Source organism: Cynoglossus semilaevis, chromosome 14, assembly GCF_000523025.1.
Source record: "Cynoglossus semilaevis isolate Cse_v1.0 chromosome 14, Cse_v1.0, whole genome shotgun sequence".
In the NCBI taxonomy this organism is placed as follows: Eukaryota; Metazoa; Chordata; class Actinopteri; order Pleuronectiformes; family Cynoglossidae; genus Cynoglossus; species Cynoglossus semilaevis.
Window position 1 is genome coordinate 19,933,512 of NC_024320.1, and position 20,875 is coordinate 19,954,386.

The 20,875-nt window shown below is 38.8% G+C and overlaps 2 protein-coding genes and 1 long non-coding RNA gene across 3 annotated transcripts in view; 1 reads left to right on the forward strand and 2 right to left on the reverse strand.

Moving 5' to 3' along the window:
- The window catches only part of LOC103390069 (tenascin-like), a 43,490-nt gene extending 35,508 nt beyond the window's left edge, over positions 1-7,982 (reverse strand). The window contains exons 1-3 of the mRNA XM_025062373.1: positions 7,269-7,982; positions 3,602-3,747; positions 2,748-2,868 (exon numbers count right to left, since the gene is read on the reverse strand). The gene's annotated coding sequence lies outside the window, so the exon portion shown is untranslated. The remainder of the gene's footprint in view (positions 1-2,747; positions 2,869-3,601; positions 3,748-7,268) is intronic.
- A 1,355-nt stretch (positions 7,983-9,337) lies between these two features.
- Positions 9,338-14,030, forward strand: LOC103390065 (uncharacterized). The gene is made up of 4 exons (XR_003051776.1): positions 9,338-10,182; positions 10,690-10,772; positions 12,882-13,821; positions 13,903-14,030. It is a non-coding gene; the product is annotated as an uncharacterized LOC103390065 (long non-coding RNA).
- LOC103390066 (TNF receptor-associated factor 2-like) lies at positions 13,738-20,765 on the reverse strand. The gene is made up of 11 exons (XM_008325774.3): positions 20,079-20,765; positions 17,742-17,951; positions 17,574-17,652; positions 16,974-17,072; positions 16,724-16,885; positions 16,562-16,636; positions 15,992-16,066; positions 15,009-15,575; positions 14,754-14,931; positions 14,451-14,599; positions 13,738-13,990 (listed from the first exon to the last, which is right to left on the reverse strand). The coding sequence occupies exons 2-11, from the start codon at positions 17,927-17,929 to the stop codon at positions 13,772-13,774; spliced, it is 1,791 nt and encodes a 596-aa protein (XP_008323996.1). The 5' UTR covers positions 17,930-17,951; positions 20,079-20,765; the 3' UTR covers positions 13,738-13,771.
- Positions 20,766-20,875: the final 110 nt, after the last annotated feature.

Sequence of the window (20,875 nt, forward strand, 5' to 3'; positions counted from 1 at the left end):
TTTGAAGAAAAACCCAAAACACTTTTGCTTTGAATGCTTAACATTCACTCTCATATATCAGAGTTAACAGCTACCAACAGGCTGTCATCATAGTTTATGATAGGTACGTAGGAAGCATCTGCTCTGTGCACTAAACACCTAATTTATGTATGAGGCCAGGTGGTTAAGCAGTGACATCATGTGTTAAAGGCCAAAAAAGTGTTAAGGTTAAACTACCCAATAAAAATATCTTTGTTCATTAGCATATTATGTAATATTTGTAAGAATTGTGAAAACCTGATAACGCAATGCCAGAGTTTCACCAAATGACGTGTGCCCTAAAATAGATTTGGGAAAACTAGATGGCAGCATTGCAGATCATTTAACTAATCGCATACTCATACAGTGGTTTGTACAAATGAATAAATATTATCAGACCTATATCAGTATCGCTTGATTTCGGAATCCGAAATTACGTATTTAGACAATATCGGCATATCGGATAACGGACATCCTTAATACAAATCCAATGCAGCAAGACCAATAGCTATCACCAGTAATCAATAAGTGAACTTGTTTATTAGTCAATGAAAACAATAGTTATGTCAAAGTCTGCAATAGTGTGTTATAATTAAATTGTATTTTTTCATTGAACGAGCATTACTAATAGATCAATACTCTATTTGCACTGAGGGCAGCATGGTTTTGTTGTCATTCGACAACATATAAAGCACAGCTCTGTAGTCACAAGTAGGAGGTCTCTACCTCAGAAGTGTTTCACAAACGCTGCTAATCACTGAAGCAAAACACTAAAGCGTAAACTGATCGTTTTGGATGGTAAAATATCGGAATCTTTTAAAACTTCTATTATCGTGAGAGGAGGCGCTTCACTCCGGGAGTTTTCTGTTAGAATAATCCATCGACAGACACGTCACTGGTCTGTTTGAGTCATGCTTTACTTTCGTAAATCCATAACTCCAGCTCATTCTGCTCATAATGAAATATTCTCCAGTTTTATTGAAAAGGGCTGCACCAGCTGTTAAACATGAAGACTTTGGTTTGAGGGTTTCCTGATGATGATTGAAATTTAAACAAAATCTTAAAACTAATCCAGCAAAATACACCGCTGCCACAACAACAAGAAAAACAACACTGCTAAAGCTCACATGTGGATGGTGGAAGTACAAGCAAACCTAGATCTAATGCAGAAAATGACTGTATATGCCTTTCACCGACCAAACTGTTCATTCTGTTATTCACTGGATTCTTTATAGTTGCTAGAAACAAATCCAGAATTTATCAGTTGAGGACAGGGTAGAATCTGAACAGTTCTAATGCCCATCATTCTGGGCTGTGAGACAAAAACAGTATTCAAACTCACATACATGACTAAAATCATTTTAGAGAGCAATAATCCTGCATTTTTGGAGAGCGGGGGGAAACCAGAGAATATCCAGGTGCACAGGAAGAACATAAATACACCATTCACAAAGACAGGACCAAGTCAAGTCCAGTCAAGTTATATTGGGTCAGGTCAAATCAAGTCAAGTCAAATCCTGTACCCCCAGTCCAATCAATCCAATCCATTCCAGTCAAATAATTTAAATTTCAGTTTTTATGGCCCACACTTACAAACACCTTTTGCCTCAAGAGACCATGTACTTGGATTTACTTTAATTACATTTAAAACTACCCCCTCCATACTGTAAAACTTTTGAAACAAGCAAAAAAATGTGGGAAATGTATATAATATCAATTTCAATACAACTGGTAATGTAAATAAACAGTATCGTAGCAGAAACTTTGTTCGTAGTGTTGGGTGTAAAAACATGTGCCACCATGTGCCTTTTTACATTTTTCACCACAGTTCTGCCATTCAACGGAACACACACATATTTGCCCTCTCCCAAAAAGGGCCGTTTCTGTTTGCCTCACAAATGCAGGGACAAAAACGTCATCCTTCTGAATAATTGATGACTTGGGAAACAGTATCACACTGTTGATGTTAATCACCTGAGAAAACAGAAACTTGAACCATTCCGTTTGTGCTGACACACACTGTATGTTGCCTTTACTGTCCGTTCTGTTTGTCAAAAAAAACCTGCCATCTGCCTCCAAGAGAACGTGTCTGTTGTCTCTAAAACCATGGTGAGGAAAACAAAACATCTCAAACAGTGAGAGTGAAAGAAGGAGAGCCCAGTGAGGCTGGGATCATCGGGGTGGGGGTGAGGGAAGGCAGGGAGGAGGGGGACGCCTGTCCTCGGACTAAAAACAGATGTGCTGACAAACCAGCCGGCTGCTGCTTTCGGCAAAGTGACCCGACAGCTGTGAGTTGCTTTGACCCAGATGTGTTCCGTAGGTAATAATGTTTTCTATAATTTGCTAGATTTAAAAAAGAAAAAAAAGAAAGAAATATTATGTTGCTGCTCGTGCCTCCTTTTCTATAATTTGCTAGATTTAAAAAATAAATGTTGCTGCTCGTGCCTCGTAAGTTGTCTTGGTCAAGCTGTGGAGCCATGTTAAAACTTAAGAAACAAAGTACTAAGCAGTAAAACTATAAATAAAGTGAATTATTTGTCATTGTGACACAGCCCACAACAAAATGTGACCTCTGCATTTAACCCATCAACAAAGAGAGCAGATCAAGCTTTCTTTTCTGATTAATCACAATTAATTGCTAATGATCTGAGACGACCCAAAAAAAAAAAAAAATCTCTTGCGACCCAGTCTTTGGGAAAAAATTAGTTATACAGTAAAATTTAATTTACCTGAAACGCCAGGAAACAGTTAAAGGTCCAAATGATGAAGCATAGAGACGAAAATGTCGTCAACCTCAGGTCCAGGAGACTCTCAGATACTTCGCTGTAACAGTTCGAGACGCCTTTCCATCTGTGGCAAAAAAATATATGAATAAATAAATAAAATAAATAAGTGAAAAAAATTATAGGGACCAAACAATGGATGTATTTATAAGAAAGGATTGGAACTGTTTGTGTTCTCAGTGACCGACATTAGTTGGTCTCCCTGCAGGAAGTCTGTAAAACAAAAGCTAAAATCGATGCTGCCAATCAGCCATCAACTGAACAATGAGGTCACTGCTTCCAGACAGAAGGCAGATAAGAGCTGAGCGTGGTCTAATGGCAGCGCTCTGAAAAACTGTTCTGCACTGCTGTCATACTCTTGGACAGAACTTTTACAACCTATGGGCTCCACTTTTATTGGCTCTCCTGTGTCGACTATTGTCTTTTACTGGAGACTATCAAGACAGCTTTGTCCTTATTTATTACATTCTGCACTTGGTAGGAAACACATTATTAATCCCATTTCAGATTTTTCATTTATAATGGAATGGTTTTTATTACATCATTTCAGATTTTTCATTTATAATGGGATGGTTTATTACATCTCTAAGGAAGTTGACAGTCGGTATAGTGCTAAAACACCTGTTAAAACTCTTTATTTGGGGGAGAGAGGGGGATTATTACATGTTTTATTCCACAATGAGCAGAGATACAATTATACCATTAGTTAACCATGTGTGACGTATCAAAACTTACAATCCTAATTTTGTTTTTTATGTTATACTTCATATAAAATCAAGTAAATTATCACAAACTTTTACCTTTTCTTTTCTTTTTTCATCACGGCGGTAGTGGTCTGCACAGAGATTTTACACTGAGTACCCTTCCTGACCTGGGATTTGGAGATTAGGTGGTATCGAATCCGGATCCTCCTGGTGGCAGGCGGGGGTCCTGTCAGTCCAGCTCCCTTATGACAATAAAACATTTTATATTATCAATTGTTTATTTCTTTTGTTAGGATGAGATACCAGCCTCAGAGCTTTGAATAAAATTACATGTTTTGTTATTTTACAGATGCAGCAGTTCACCTCAAATACAAAGTACACAGGAAACCCTCCATGGATATCTCCTGACATAACAAACACTTCATGCTAGTTGCGTCTACTGCCAACTGTAACTAAGTTTTTTCTACACCTTACGCAAGACAGATGGATTGTGTTGAAAAATGTATGAACAGGGCCAGTGTTAGATTTGATAACAAATATATTATGTGCTAACTGAATCAGGGTTGCCATTAAAAACACCTCAGAAGCTGATTTTTTGACAAAAGACTTTAGGGAATCTTTGATGTATGTCTGCCTTTGTTCACATTTATGTATTTTCCAGAACAAAAGTTAAAGTTTCCCCTTCTTTTATTCTAAGTGTTGGATGTTATTCCACCTCAGGGCACGTCTGGAAACAGAGACATGATGATGAGTAAATCAGGTCTTTTCATCAGTTTCCCTCACTCATGAAACCTGAGGAGGTTGAATGATTCCTCAGAGGATCATCTGTGAACCTTATGTTTCCATAAAGAAAAGTTGGCTGATTTTTCTTTATTCCCATGCATTAGTCATAGGAGTTATGTTATGTTGCCCCTCCCCCTCACTACCATTTATGCGAGGATGACTATTGACATGTGCGGCTAAGGACAAGTTGCATTTGTACTAGCTTTGATTTCACTTGTGAAATTTTTCACCTTTTTAAACTTCATGTTAACCATGAAAACACCATTGGTTACGAATAAGAAACTTTAACTTTCCTGAGGGCAGATACTCTGCTCAGCTCTACAGCTTGATATAAATGCATTTGTTTTCTTGAACACAGTTATCCATTAATGATATGTAACCAGATCTGTAAACTTTCAACAAGAAAACAGACTCACAGACAGTTCTGATACTGCCAAGTACTTTTACGCTTCTGGGACTACATTTATGGAAAAGCAGTTACGAAGTTCTGTCTAGTTACTTCAGTGATGTCACCTTAAAAAAAAAAAAAAAAAAAATTTTTTGATCAACATCTTTGTGTATAAAACCTCAGTATTCATACAGTTTTATCAATTAAAAGTGACTTTGAAGTGACTTTTAAAAGTAAAGCGTGTTTTGGCTCTTCAGCAAAACATATGACACTGCTGTCTGCATTCACTGGTATTACATTGCTGATGCAAAAATATTAACAACTTAAATGTTTAATTTTGAATACAAGACTTTCAAAAAAATAAATACATTAATTAAATAAGTTGAGTTTAGCACAAAGGGAAGATGAGTTACATAATATAATGAATTCATACCTGACAAGTTTGTCAGCAACTGATGTTGACAATAAAAAATAAATAAAAAAAATGCAACAAACATAGATCACCTAATACATTATTCTAAATTTAAAGGTGATTAAAAAAAACACTTTAATACCACCTTAAATCACTGTCTGCACAGCAGCGAATGCTGTAGTTCTTTTTGTCCAAATGTCCTGTCACTGGAATTCTCATTATTGTTGTTATGGATAAAGAAGCTCAGACCATAAACAAGTCGCTTCTTTCCAGGATTTCTTTTCCAAAATGCACAAGAACACAGGTAGCCCTGGGATAACACAGGAAGTTGTTGATCCAGGAAAATCAATTAAACACACCCTGACACTGGAACATGGCCCACGATGACCTTAACCCTGTGTCTGAAGGTACAAAAGAAGTTTAGCTTTGAAAAAGAATAAATAGCTAAAAATACATTTGCTTGGCTGCATTCATGCCATGCAGTTTATTTTATTTTATGTTTAGTTTGTGTGACTATAGAACCCTTTTAACAAGAATTCCCCAAAAAAGAAAAAAAAGTGTGTGAAAAATACCATGTTTTTATCAATTTTATTCATGTTTAACTCATAACTGTGTGGCGCTTTGGCCCAGAGGCAATGTCTCTGTCTTTGGTGTGGAACCCCAGGCTCAACTCCTGGGCAAGTGCGAATCCCGGTTAGGGCGGTTGGTACCTTCCAGTGGACTCACCACCTGCAGGAAGGTTTAGGTCGGGTTGGTACGGTGCAATGTGATTTGGGTGGTGGTCATGGAGACTGCTGCCCCCGTGACCCGGTAACGGATAAGTGGATGAAAATGGATGGATGGAACTCATAACTGTGTTTAATTTGTTGATATAAAATATACATCTAGATCTAGATTATAATGCATTTACTAATGTTAATTAAAATTATAATAAGTTTGATTAAATCCATTCTTGAAAAATGACATGAAGTTTTTGGAGGACATTGTCTTTATTTCCTCTTATTTTGTTATTTTAAACTCCTGTTATATTGATGGCTGTCTCACATGACCTCCATGTGGAAAAGGATGGAACTCCACATTCAAAATGTCTCTGAAAGTGATCAAATGACATGAGCTTTGGAAGCAATTTGTAAGGTGATAAAATGAGCAACATTTTCCTGAAACAGTGTGAAAAATATCTAGAGGGAAGCTAAGAGAGGACGCCAAACATCTTTTCCCACTAATAATTTAAAGACAAAAATGAGCTTTCATTTAAAAAAAAAAACTCACTCTGGTGGAGATGGAGGAAAAATCAACTACAATAACATTAATAACCAGTGTCATGTTAGCTTTAGTAGCCATTCGAATAACATTACATTCACTATGGCGTCATTCACAGCAGTGGTTTTCTGAATTTAACCAGAGTGTGCAAATTCAAACATCCTGTGATTTTAATTATATATTGACGACCCCTGAGGGTGACATAGTTATAGTCTACAAATGTGGGTCAGGCTACAGACGAAACCTCACGCACAAGAAACAATAGATACTGTATCACACGCCCTCAGTTTAGCAGCCAGTTTGCCATTATGTTAATACATTTAAGAGTATAAATTCTAATGTTCATGTAAGGTCCCCTCATTGGAAGCTTTTATTGGATCTGGGCTGCTTCCATGATTGGGAAACAAACACTGCCTTGGTTGAGCAGAAACAGCAATGTGGCTAACCTGTGGAGCTGTTAGCAGACCTGTATGTGGTTTTTTCTATAACAAACAGCCTTAACTGCAAATTAAATGTTGTTGAAATTGAGCTTCTTGTTCCCTGATTTTGCTTTTGATACTTAAAAAAACATGGATTCTACAAAAGTAGGATGTAATATACAGTAAATGTATGCACCAGCATTTTCCACAGTTCAGTAATACTGCATTTGAAACATGTTTTGTTTCAATAAATAGGTTTATTCAAGTGACTAACATAGAGTAAAAATCCATATTTGTGTGAAACCTTTAACTCACCGCCTCCACAGACAGGAGCTGTGATAGCCACTCAGCTTCTCCTGAATACAGGAATATAACTTATAATCCTATAATTATTGTTTGTGATCACAATGTACAATTTCAACACTTTCTTTTCACTGAAGTGCCACAAACATTGAGTTGGATTTGCATTTATTTGTGTGTTTGCTAAAAGCACTCACTCACCATTCTTTTGTGTCTCTCTCTTTTCCTGTGTTCGGGTAAAAGAGTCCCCAAGGAACAGGAAGATTTTTAAGGTTCCAGGAGCAAAGTTGTAGGGAGGTTGATGAAAGGTAAACCTGGTAGTAATCATTGGTGAAGTGAAGACTATTTTTTAAATCTAATTTAATGATATTCCTTGTTTATTTTGAAGCTAATTATTTATACTTCTGAAGTTTGAGCACAACTGTAAATAGTATTTTTAACAATACAGGTGGACAAAAGCTGTTATTGTCCTCTATGATTTGATGCTGCTCATACAGTACTCTGTATTATTACTCTGCTTATAGTGTTATTCAAATCTATTTAGTTCAGACAGACTGTACAGCAGCCATGGCATTTCTTAGCCCTTAATTATGCTAACAGTTGTATCCAAAGCACATTTGGCTTAAAGTAAAAACATCCTGGACATAGAAATGGAAGCTGTGACTTTTATTTAAATTCCAAAAAAGTGTTATCACACTTGGAACAATCCAGAGCTATTTATGAGATATTTATTTATAATAATTAATTTATGTTTACCTACGTAGAAATGTTTGTTTAAATGCGTCTTTGCCTGTGTCTGCTCCTTTTACCCCACTGACTTCCTGCCAATAAACACTGCAGCCCAAGAATGTCATGACCACAACATATGACCTCACTTAGATAAAGAAACGAGAGCTAGCATTATTCACTGAGGATGATATCATTAATATATTTTAAGCCTGCAGCCAATACAGACAACTATTCCAACCCTGTTACATTTACATTTACATTTTAAGTGTCAGATGTTGTTTCATCAAAGGTTTGTCAAAGGCACAAATATGCATGATATAATTAAATAACAATGACCATATAGTATTGTTTTAAGTTGTGTTATATTTTTTAAAAATATTACTTAACATTTTCAGTATCTGCACATATCTTCTTATGCTTTGTTGTGTCAAATTTCTACAAAATAAAATATTGAATTTTAAACTGCATTTCTGAAGGTGCACTTTTCTGAGTTTAAATACTTCTTCATCATACCATTTTCAGTATCTGCACATATCTTCTTTTGCTTTGTTGTTTCAAATTTCTACTTCTTCATCATAGTTTTTTCACATAGGAAAAGCTTAGGCAATTTCCAGCAGTCATTCGACAAGGAAGTCTACATTCTACAGCAGTTGACATAGTTAATGACTTTGTGTTACGCAATGTGAATCTTTCCCGTTTTATTCTTAAAAAGTTTCACCCCACATGTCCTACAATCATCATGTCTTCATCACTGAAACTATCGCTGCAGATTCACTTTTACCGTCAAACATATCCTCCACTTGATAAAACAGATACAATCATTTCCTTCAGACTCAGAATTTTTATTTACTGACTGCCACAAACCAAAGCCATAACCTATTAAACAGCCGGATAAGTGAGAAATGATTGTTCCAGCTGCTGTTTTGATGAAGTTGCATCACGGAGTTTTTTTCAAATGGTGGCCTCGTGGTTGATCAGCCAAAGCCACTGTGTATTTCTGACTGTAAATACAATACATTCTACTTCGAATACGACTGACTCAAAATCTTAAGAGAGACAATAATAAGTAAAAACACAAGCAAAACCCTAATGTTCCTCATTGTTACTCCCCGTGAGAAAATGTCAAACTGTTACCCTGTTAAAAGTTTAACTGTGGCCACAAAAACCACAGGAAAGAAAATCTCCAAATATACAACTGTGTCTGGAGCCATGTGACATTAAAATAGACACACAGGGCACTTCACCAAACCAGGTTTAGATTTATTTTCCATGTTTAGGGAATTTTATGTACCGAAGCTCCTCATGTCGTTGAGCATTATGTAATGCTGAAGGTAAAACATTAAACCATATCCTGCCATCTGTTTGACAGCTCTGTGTGGGTCAGTTATACTGTCATCATTTTTGTTTTTCATTTAATTTAAGCAGGCAAGTTTAATGTGAATTTAATTTACAAAAAATAAAATATTTTCAACCAAAATAATATTTATTTTTTAATCTCTAAACTGGCTGTATATTTTAAGGTTGGACGGAATATTATCTGATTAAAGAAAATGCCTTTTTATATAACTTGTTATTTCTTAAACAAAATACAGAAAACAAACCCCAGTCGTACACTGCAGGTTGAATTTGTCACTTCACTGCTGGTGGACGCTTTTAGCTGAGCTTGTGTTTATTTCTTTACCTGAGTACATCCTGTAAAGGTAACCGCTGAAACATTATTTTCATAGGCCCTGTGGTAGCACGCTGAGGGTCACACGACATCTAAAAATATGAAAACCAAAAATAAATAAAGGAGAATTGAATGTCTTCTGTTGTTCAGGTCTTGCAACACATGGTCTACGAATCTCTGCGTACTATTATAGCTGCATAAAACGTGTATTATATTTTACATTTTCAACCCAACAGCTCTGTCTCTTACTGTACAATGGCTGATATTGTCTGTTGGGTAAAACGACCTTCTGTTCCCACTTCATATTTACATGTTCTAAAAGTTCATTTCCAAAAATAAAACAACTCTTGAAATGAACACAGTGTCTACATTTTCCCAGATAAAGTGACAAGCTAGTTGGGTTTTATCCAAAAAGGAGTCATAGAATGCCTTCCATTGAAACACCCATAGTGCCCTCTATCGACCAAATCAGGGAAGTAACGTTTATCAGCTTTTGTAAAGTCAAACATTGCGGTAATTACGATAAGTAATTAAGTATAATTTTTATTTTAAGGTTAATTTACCTAGCGCTGTAGTACACACAATACCCTCACAATATCTTTTTCTTGGTTTTCTTTTTTCTGTCCCTTTTGGAATGTTCTTAGAGAAATCGTTTATCAGTGTAAACATAGACCCAGTAGACGGCGGTAATGAAACCCACAAGATTCAAAAGCAAAGGTAAAAGGAATGAATGTTTAACTTGTCGTAGCGTTAGGAAAGACAGACATAAAATACAATACTAGGTAATGCTAACATAGTGCTTATGAGCGGTATATCGGTACAACATGCTGCTATTTTCTTGTACTAGCATGCTGCTAAATCAGCACTAAAAAACTAGATGCTAGTAAGGTGATAAATAGTTTTAATGATGTGCATTTTTTTATAACCAGTAGAAAAAAACGAATCTTTCTCAAAGTATTTTCTTTCTAAGTTTTTGTCAAGTGTACTGGACAGTTAACAACGGCAAATTAATTTAATAAAGCTATTCCTGTTTAGCATTACCTTATTAAATTATTATTTAATAAGATCATTTTAAACATAACAAAGCTATTCCTGTTTAGCATTACCATTAGTTTAATAAGATCATTTTAAACAATACATAGAGAACGTTATTTTATTGAGTGTAACTACGTACCAATGTTATTCAATTCATTTTGTTCTGTTTCCCCCTTGGATTTCATTTAGAGGAAAAATGTGCATTGGTTCAAGGCACCTGGGAGCCACCTTCCAAACCGCTAACCTCCCACTTGTAGCTGCTGCTCAGAAAGGTAAATTAATTTAATTTACAATGTTGATTTATTTGAGCTATAAATTGGAATGTGACCAGAGAGTGGGTTGTCGAATACATCAAATACCTGCATTTGAGTATGAGACAATTGTAACCTTACTATAACTAATATTCACAAACAGTGTAGCCGTAAACCAACAAACTTTATTACATACTGCATGTCCTCTGTGGCATTATACATCTATGTTCAACATCAGAATATATATGGCTCTGATTTCAAGGTACATAAACACTGGACAAAATACCCTGTTTGAACAGACAACCAATAAAAAGTGCACAAATAAAGTTAACTCAAGTCAACTGCATCATAGTACACAACTGCTGTTGGGTTTGAGAAAGAAATGAGTTAAAGCTTACATTCAGAATCCTCAAGAGGTGAGAGGTTTGAGGACAGTTTCATGGGACAGTATTCGTTATACTCTGGTGCTAGATGAAGTAGTAACCCATGCATTGTAGTAAAACAGCACACACACACATACCTGCACATTCACACACACAAACACTTACTCACAAACGAAACCTAAGTATAAATGCTGTATATTTGGCACCATAAATTAGCATAGATCATAAAGTACAACTTGCAATACAATACTGTTAGTAGTATATGGAGGTAATATGTAATTTTGGCACATTACAGGAACACTCAGGGTTTAAAAAGTTCAGGTAATCCTCCTTACTACTCACTCAGACTTGAAGGAAATGTTTTGGAGATAAACAAAAAACAAAAACGAACTAATCAAGTGTTTATAACGAGAATTCCTCAACATTAAAATGTTTTACAGCTGATGGAGGTGGAATTCAATTGTTGGTGACATCAGTAATGAATGTTAAATGACAAGGAAAGCACCATATTTCCTTGGACAGTTTAAAATAGTTTGCAGCGTTTTTCGGTGTCAAATTGACAAACGTAAAGACGTTTGTTGACTTTGTTGACGACCTGTGTAAACTCTTAAAGCCAAGCTGTTATCAGAATCTAGCAAAGACATAATCATATATTGCACTCTAGAAAACATCCTAAGTCCTTACTGCAAAAAGGGGTTGGTCCTGGCCTGTTCAAACCAGCTTGACAAAGAAAAAATGGTATATAGATATTGAATTAATAAGGTATTCAGTAATACTATGTTTATTATAACACTGTGTATATATTAAATTTGATATATAGATTATTTCAACAGTATGATATGAAAGATACATATTTATAAATTACTATGAATATAGGCAGATGCCTCTGTGGAGCAGACGCAGCGCCGGATATAACATAATAACCATTTTATGGTTAATTCTCTTCATACAACCAAATAAACGCTTCCACACGAAACTCACAGGGTGAGTCGGTGTGAAACTCCATAGTGGTTATGAATTGAAGCCTCCCATGCACAGAGAGGTTTCAATACAGGTCGAGACTGGTTTTCAAACAGGCCAGTGTGAACCTTAGAAATCTCAGCATGCATGCTAAGTAGAACAGCACTCCCTAGTGGACACATAGAAAAATTACAGAAATGCCTCAATGCGAGTGAAATATTGTTAATAGCTTGTGGTGCCTTACTGGAAATAAGTGAGAGCACATTTAATACAATTCCACATATTACTTTGGAGGTTTGTATTTGAATGTCAGTTTGCGGTAAATAGAGTCATCAAGGGCCCGTCACCTGCCACACCGTATTACCACCTCTTGTTTTCAGTCTGTCTCCCCTCACACAGTCACCATATGTACATTTGCACCAACATTTATGTATATATATGTATATATATATATATATATATACATATATGTATGTATATATTAGAGTCACATCAGTATTCTATCTGAGAGCAGCAGGAACACATATGCACTGTATACTTTAAGGACAGAAAACAAGGAACGAACAATTCCTTCATATCACTGAATCTGTGTTGACCTCAATCTGTGGTGGGGCACAGCATGATGTGTCGAGAGGTGAGATAGTGACCATTCTGGGGGGGGTGCGAAGAAACCCCCCAGTTTAAGCTTGTTTGTTTGTCAGAGAAAAAAACACACGCAAGTTTTATGCCTCAGGCTTGACTGGCAAGCTGCCCTGACTCCTTGGTAACTTCACTGTATCTTCCACAGATGTACCAAACCACCGATCAGAACCATCAACCTCTATTAGGAACAGATACGCAACACTAACTTTACAAGAATATAGCCTGTTTCCAAAGACATGCAGGCAATGTCCACCATCACAGATGGCTAAATCACAAACAAGATCAACGACGTACGAGAAACCCTCATGTGGCTATATCATTAAGGAGCAACTTTAGAATTAAAATGCCAGCAGCATGCACTTTGCGCGAAAGAGAGGCAGAAATGAAGGCCCTTAAACTTACTCATAACATAACTCCACGTTTGGCTATGCAAATTCACTCCACACTGGAATAGAGAAGCTCACAACATCCACGGTCTGCAAGGAAAAAATAGCTAAAACTGCATGAAAGCCACGCTCTACTCTATAACTCTACTGCCAGCTTTTTACAACCCTGTTCCAATACTGTCTGCCAGTTCAGCAACATCCCACATTTTCAAATGTAGAAGACATTTTTTAAAAGAAAATGCAAAGATGTCGTTCACTTATTTCACTGCATCATCAAATTTACTTCCACTCGACACTCGGCTGACCACACTGCACTGGCACTTATCTGCGTCCTTTAACTGAAAATATATGACACTTCAATTCACCATTTGAAGTGGTACTACACGGGTACTACAATGTCATAAGTAAATGTACAGCAGTGATGGTGGTTCACGCTCTAAACCACGGGGGTATATGACAATGCCAGCGCTGTCTGGACTGAGCTTACTGCAGCCACATCTGGCACTCAGTAGAAGCATGTTGGTCTCCCTATTGCTGCAGGAGGACGGATAAAGACACCTGAGCCCTGGGAGGACCAAGATTTAGCCAAGATGAAGCCGTAATGGTCAACGAGCTGCCTGATTCCAAACTGTCCCACCCTGTAGACCACCTAGAGACCAGTGAGGTCCACGATTGCCTTGATGAAAATAGTGTCATCACGTATGTAAGAATTCTTGCCGTCGAGCTTGGAGAGTGGACAAAAAAGCGGACAGCCACTGGCGATGTTCATTTCGCTCACAGGTCTCTGGAAGGAGGAGGAGGTGACGTCGGGTCGGAAGGCGTCGATGATGTGCTCCCTGTTGCTCTGGTCCAGCAGCATCAGAGTCACCTTAAGACAGAAGAAGATGACTTTTCCATGTATATTTTTCTGATAAAAAACTGTGGGGAATGGGTTGGGGGATGCTGTGGGATGGATTCCATCTACACCTAGCCTTACTGTCAGTAGGTAGATGACAAAACCTGTTGTGTGAAGTGCTTCAAGTGGTCATTTAAGGTACTACAAAAGCACGTAATATTAACCTTGAACAGAATGCCCAATATGCAGCCCCCCAAGACTGGGCAGAGAACATGGATTCCTTCCATAAAAAGAGTTAGAGTCACCTGTATGTCCTAAGAAGGCTGGAGTCCTTTAACTTTATTCAAACTCTGCTAAGAATGATTAATAAAGCTGTAGTAGTCAGTGATTGCCACACTTATGGAAGTTACCAAAACTATTTGACTTAACATTTATACGAGTAAAGAAGACAGCCTGCCATTGGACAACTGCTAAAGACTGAATTTCAGTTTACCTTCTGGTTGAAGGGCCATTTGAGCAGAGCGTCACTCTGTCCCCTCATCACCACAAAGAACAAGGACAAGTGGCTGCCACGCCCCGTCCCATCGCCGTTCAGATAGATGCGCAGACACATCTTGTAGCCATACTTATTGGTGTAGAAGGCTGTAGTAGAAAGATGCAGAGGTAATACAACTTCAATCGTGAAGATGCTCTCACAGTTGGGACAATTTGATTGGACATCATCATTAACTATACCATGCATTTATTTGGACTTATTTGGAGATATCCTGTCTAGTCGTTCAAATGCCCATGTTACCTGGTGAGAACATAGCGGGGGCCCGACCAGCAATGGCATCCTGTCTCTTTTTGCCAAAATCAGAAATCCTCCAAACAAAGACGCCATCAAAGGTAGTGGCCGCCATTTCCCGCAGGCGACCCTCCATCTCAGCAACCGTCAGGTCCTTCAGGCCCACTGTCCTCTCCAGCTGTCGCACCTGGAAGACCACCACAATCAACACTCCCACTTTTGGAGAAAATAGAAGGGTTTTTCAATATGTAATTATAATCCCACCTTATTACTAAGGGCCTCGATCTTATCCTGGTCCAGTTTATGCTGGCGGTTGCTAGCCTCCATGGTGGTGGCGAACCTTTCCACCTCTCTGTTCAGGACACAAACCACATTTTCAAAAGTGCTGGACTTGACTTCCAGTTCCGAGCACCTGCGTCCCAACTCCGCCACCTTGGTCTTCTCACTGTGGAGCTGGAGCTCTAACGCCGCTCCTACCGAGCTGGGCAAAGGTGTAAAGGAGGTAGACACAGACAGAGTGGGAGCCAGTGTTGGAGGTGGAGGGAGAGGAGCTGAAGTGGATGGACCAGAGGGACCAGCGCTGGAGGATGAAGTGGAGGCGACGGCTCCCTGCACGGGAGGCCCAGAGGAGGTGGTGCTGAGCTGGGAGACTCTGGCCTCCAGCTCCCTGAGGGACTGTTGAAGTTCAACTAGTTTGTGTCCGGCTACTTCCAGTCCCTGGGGCTGCAGGCCCTCCATGCTGACTTTCATGCCCATAATGTAGTGCAGCAGCAGATTCAGGTGTTCGTAGGCGTAAGCTCGCTCATGGTCGTGAATCTTTTCCTTCTCCACCTTTGTAAAGAGAAAATTAACGTTGGGTCAGGCACTTCTGTTAAGCAAGTTAATCAAATATTGGGGCAAAAATAGCCCAACTATAAAATATGGGCTGGACTGGTTCTTTTGTCTTTACTCTCTCCATCAAGGCCAGTGACATGGACACACACAGGCTTGGACATACACATGGACACATAAGAATAATTATTTCTTTTTTTAAAATAATATAGAATATTATACAATTTATTTTTTTATTTATTTTCAAAAAATGAAAAAAAATGCAAAAAACCATTGAGAAAAATATAGTTTTAAAATGTGGGAGAAATCCAACCAACATATTTAACATATGAAACTGAAGCAAAAACAAAAAAAACAGGACCAGGAATAAGAGTGTGATAATGCAACTAAAACAGGTCATGTGACAGGTAACTTACAGACATGTCACATCCAACCACATGAAATCGGCATGGAGTCCTGAATTTACTGCAAAACTTAATGTGGTCCACGTACTGTGAAAAAGAAAAGAACACAGACAATTACGATATATGACATAAGAATAAGATGTGTTTCAGTACTAATATGATGAACTCACATACTAGAGTAACATATCTATTATTAAATTGTTAATTCATAAATTATAGTCTTTATTGTCATTGTAACACGGATACAACCAAATTGAGCCTCGGCTTTTAACCCATCACCAAGGTGAGCAGTGGGCAGCTTTAAGCGCCCAGGGAGCAGTGTGTGGGGACGGTGCCATGCTCAGAGCAGCTCAGTGGTAACTTGGCAGCTGGTGGATTCAAACCTATTATTACTGTATGTGGTGTTTTGATTTATATATTTTGCATCTCTTACATCTTTCTCTTATATACAGTACTGTATGTACATGTTCCTAACCGCAGCTACAGTAGTAGCAGTTCCAACATGTGACAGTGTCAGTGTGTCCATGTCTTGTCTCTTGTCTCCTCTGGTCTGGTCTTCATGTGCTGCATGTGCTGGTTCACCTTTTCTCTGGGGATCTTCTTCTTGGCACAGCCTTCACAGATCATCGGGTACTTGGGGCAGATCTCATCATGGGCCTGACGGAAAGTGGGAGTAGACAAAAGTGCTGCTGTGGTGTGCTAAGACCTTACAGGGATCTGAAGCCTAAATAAATCATTCCTGACCTTGATGTTTTTGAAGTGAAATGGCTCCTTGCAGTACTTGCAGTTGAGCGTTCTCTCCGGACACTCGCGCTCATTATGGCGCTCCTGTTCGTTGAAGCGAATGCATTCCTTACAGGAGGGGCAGGGGATGATCATGAACTCGCAATGTCCCTCGTGGCTCATCTGTGGGAAGCAGAGCCGACTGTCAGCTCAGTCTAGTTTATCCACTTTTGTCATACTCAGGTTCAATGGGGGACGAAAGTCCTCTTACCTCATACTCCTTAATACTGCCTTTCCATGTGCAGTTTTCATTAATGCAAGCAGCTGATAGGCTTTCAACTTCCCTTCGAACTGCATTGTCTGGAAAAGCCTGAAAAAGCAAGCAAAAAAGAATCAGAGCTTACTGTCCATCCATCATATACATCCATTATCGCTTATATCTTCTCAGTCTCGAGCACTCGAGCAAATTCCAGCTATATCTACGGGGGAGGGTGAGGTACACCCTGCACTGTTCACCAGTCCATCACCAGGCCATATATAGGGACAAACAACCATTCATACTCACATTCATACCTATGGTCAATTTATAGAGATGATACACACTGTGAGGATACATTTTCATTTACCAGCTCAATGCCTTGCATGCATTGCAGTTAATTAGTACTACTACAACTACAATTATGGCATAGTTGTGAGTAATTGTGAATAATTATGGTTCATCTACAGCTACAATGTTTAATCAGAACAATTAATTAATTGATAGTTCTTGAATTTACGTTAGAAACATTTTCATTGCAAATGTAATCAGAAAAACTTTGAATTTTCAAGACTCAGAAAACTAAAAGAAATATAAATACACTGTAATACTCACACATCCTTGTTTCAGTATTGATGTGGGGTCCTCAAATATATCCTCCTTGATACAGGCATTGCATTTCTGGGGTCCATTACTGCAATAATACACATACAAAATATCTCTTATGTAGAGTAAAAACACGTGCAGTCTTAAAATGAGTGGTTACACCACACACACACACACCTGACAGTCCTGTTGAAGCAGTAAGAACAGAATCTGTGTCCACACTGGGCCTGAAATGGGCGTCTGAGTATGTTGTGGCAGCAGTTGCACAGATGCTTGTCCTCCAGCTTGTTGCCCAGAATCTTCTTGGGGAAGCCTGGTTTGTTGCTCTCCATGGATGAAGGAGGGGACGGTTCCTGCGTGGCCATGGTGTCTATTCACACGTTGCACCTGAGAAAAAAAAAGTAAGATGATGTCAAGAATCAAAACAGATAAAGAGATATTTGATCTGTTTTCTTAAAGTTTCTCAGAAATATGATGCAACATTTAAAGATTTCAGATTTCAACTGAGTTTTCTTTTAATGAGTTAGTTTGTCTGCATCTCTTGAATTGTTACCTGAGGTACACAAGGCTCATTAAGAATACCTCTAGGTCTAAGTATTTGTTAAAAGTGGATTTAAACATGGACATGTTGAGATTTCTGTAATGAAGTGGAGTGATATCAATCGTTGATTTTTCTTCTTGTTTTTATTAATTACGTATGACTAAGGCCCTAACACAAACAACAGCAGGGTTGACATGTGTATAAAGAATGACTCTGATCATACTATAACACTCTCCTCCATGTGACTGTTGACAAACTGTTCCCGTTGTCAAAACTCTCGTCATGTCTCATACAGACCTAAGGAAGCTCTCTGCTCTCCCAGATTTCCTTCTCTATCTTGGTCAAATGTATGCCAGTTGAACTCAGCCCTGTAGTGCTGGATACGTCGACATGTTTCCAACAGAGCTGCACTTGTGCTGAATTAGTCTCAGCACCTATTGAAACACCAGCCGCTCGAGCATTCTTGTGCCTGAAGCTGCTGCCATCTGTGCCAAGCACCTTCTTTCAAAGTCACTCGGATCTTCTCCTCTCATCATCTCTACTCAAACTCCGAACCAACAGAGCCCGCTCTGCTTTTTATACCCTCCGTAGAGGAGCAAGACTGGATGTTATTTGCTTAGCTGTGTCCTCCAGTGCACCTGCGTTTATTTCTTCACTCTGCGATTTAGAATTTCCTTTTCATTCCTTACGTGAACCTGGTCTGTACACAATTTGCACTCAACATCATCAGGAGGAAAGTTTTTGCTGTGGCTTGAGGTTATTTAGAGTCAGTGAAAAGACTACACAAAAACAACCCATTACCTTTACATTTCTAAGTTGCAGAAAAATTTCATAATAAAAATAATTGTATATAATTTACAATATCACTTTAATGTCTTGAGTTGTCGTAAAGACAAGAAACAAAGGCATCCCAGGCAGCTTAAATGTTTTGAATAGCAAGAGTGCCCAATAATAATAATAATAACTGCAACATAAATATAATGTATAAACACTATTCAGTTTATAAATGGTTATATTAATAGAAATTGACAAAGTGCAGACTCTTTTTTCAGTGTGAGTTATTTTTACCAAGTTGAATGGTGACAGCAACAAAGATTTTTTTTTAGCTGCACTTTTGTCTCATCAAGAAAGGTTTAAATGTTACACCGACACATTTTGACTCTGTTCTGACACCTTCCGTTGTACCAACCATTCTGAAAATGTTTAAAAGTGATGACAGAAGTTACTGTTGTGAACAATCAACATGTAAAAATAGAGTGGAGTACAGGATTACAGCATCTATCAACATGTAAAAATAGAGTGGAGTACACGATTACAGCAGTGTTTGAACCTGAGACAAAAGTGGGAGAGGACATGTAGGAGACAGGAGACAGGAGCCAGGTCCTGTCCATTCCCAACAACATTAACGTCTCTGCATATGTGATGAGGACATGACCCTAACCCCGAACGCCTTGACCAGCCTTTACGTTAAAATCTGCCAGCCTTTAAGCATGTCTTCATCCAGAGTGTGTGGCATCTCCTCCTCCCCCTACTCCTCCATCCACAGCCGCCGCTGCTCCTCCATGTCTGGCCACAGCATCACAGGCCAGCTGGAAGGCCCACACCCATTGTTTACATGTACTCTCAGCTTCCCTGTAGTGTGAACTTGGCACAGAGTGATGATGAGGATGACGAGGGCGGTGATGATGATGGTGATGATGGTGATGCTGATCACCAGGCTGCTTCTCTTTCTTCCTCAGCTCAGCCTACCCAGTAACGATGCACTCAGATCGCACATTCATTGTCTCTCTGCCTCCTCCTCTGGCTTCCTTTTGCCTCCTTGTTGCTAAGCCATCAGCATCCTCTGCTCAGAAGTGGTACCCAGCCAGCGCACGGCCACGCCCCTTTGTAAGCTGAAGCTTGCAGCCTGCAAGAGAGCGTTTAGCAGAAAAGCATCGCCCAGCGCTGTTGCCGTGAGCGGAGTTTGCACTTACCAGCGTCTTCAGTCTAAACTGTCATCGTGGTCAAAGGTTGTGAAAAGGCTTCTTCCGCTCTCAGCCGGACGCTCGTGCGCGGTGCCGCTGTTACACACGTTTCTGCAGCCGAGGGGACGCGTTTTCATCAGGCTTAGTCACATAATAGAGACGTGGTCCCCAGAAGCGACAGCTGTTATTGTCCAGTATCGCCATTGCACTTTCAGACTGGCTCTTACGTCAATCGGTGGGAGGAGCTCGGGTTGATAGGCAGAAGAGGTGTAGAGGCAGGCACGTGATTGGTCCAAAAATTCAGGAGTGGGCGGAGGGTTTGTTGGAGAGCACAAGGAAGCTCCAGACAACACGGTTCAATAATACACAGGATGGCATTTGGTTTATCTCCATCTTTTGTTATTTCATCACCAAAAATACAGGTACTGCTATCAAATAGCATCTGTGCTAATATAATTATTTATATAGAAAATGATTTTTTTTTCATTTTAATCACACAATTGGAGTATAAACCACTTAACTAGATCTTTATATAAGACAAAGAAAATCATTCCAAGAACAAGTTCTTAAACCTATAAACATCAAACCTCCCTGCGATGAGATACAACTACACAGAGATTTAAAAATTTCAACTAACAAGTTACAGTGAGTAAAACTAGAAGATGAAACAGAAGGAGAAGACTGATCCACTGATCCACAGTTATGAAACAGAAGGAGAAGACTGATCCACAGTAGTGAATATTGTTACAATAAAGTCTACAGTCCCAGCCATATCCACAGTCTAAACCACGTCATCGTACGGTGGT

Coding starts and splice junctions, on each gene's coding strand:
- LOC103390066 (XM_008325774.3), bottom strand. CDS start 17,929: ATGGCCACGCAGGAACCGTCCCCTCCTTCATCCATGGAGAGCAACAAA. Junction 16,637..16,723: donor TTCACTTCAAAAACATCAAG/GTCAGGAATGAT, acceptor ACTTTCCGTCAG/GCCCATGATGAGATCTGCCC. Junction 14,600..14,753: donor CCCCGCTATGTTCTCACCAG/GTAACATGGGCA, acceptor TTTCTACTACAG/CCTTCTACACCAATAAGTAT.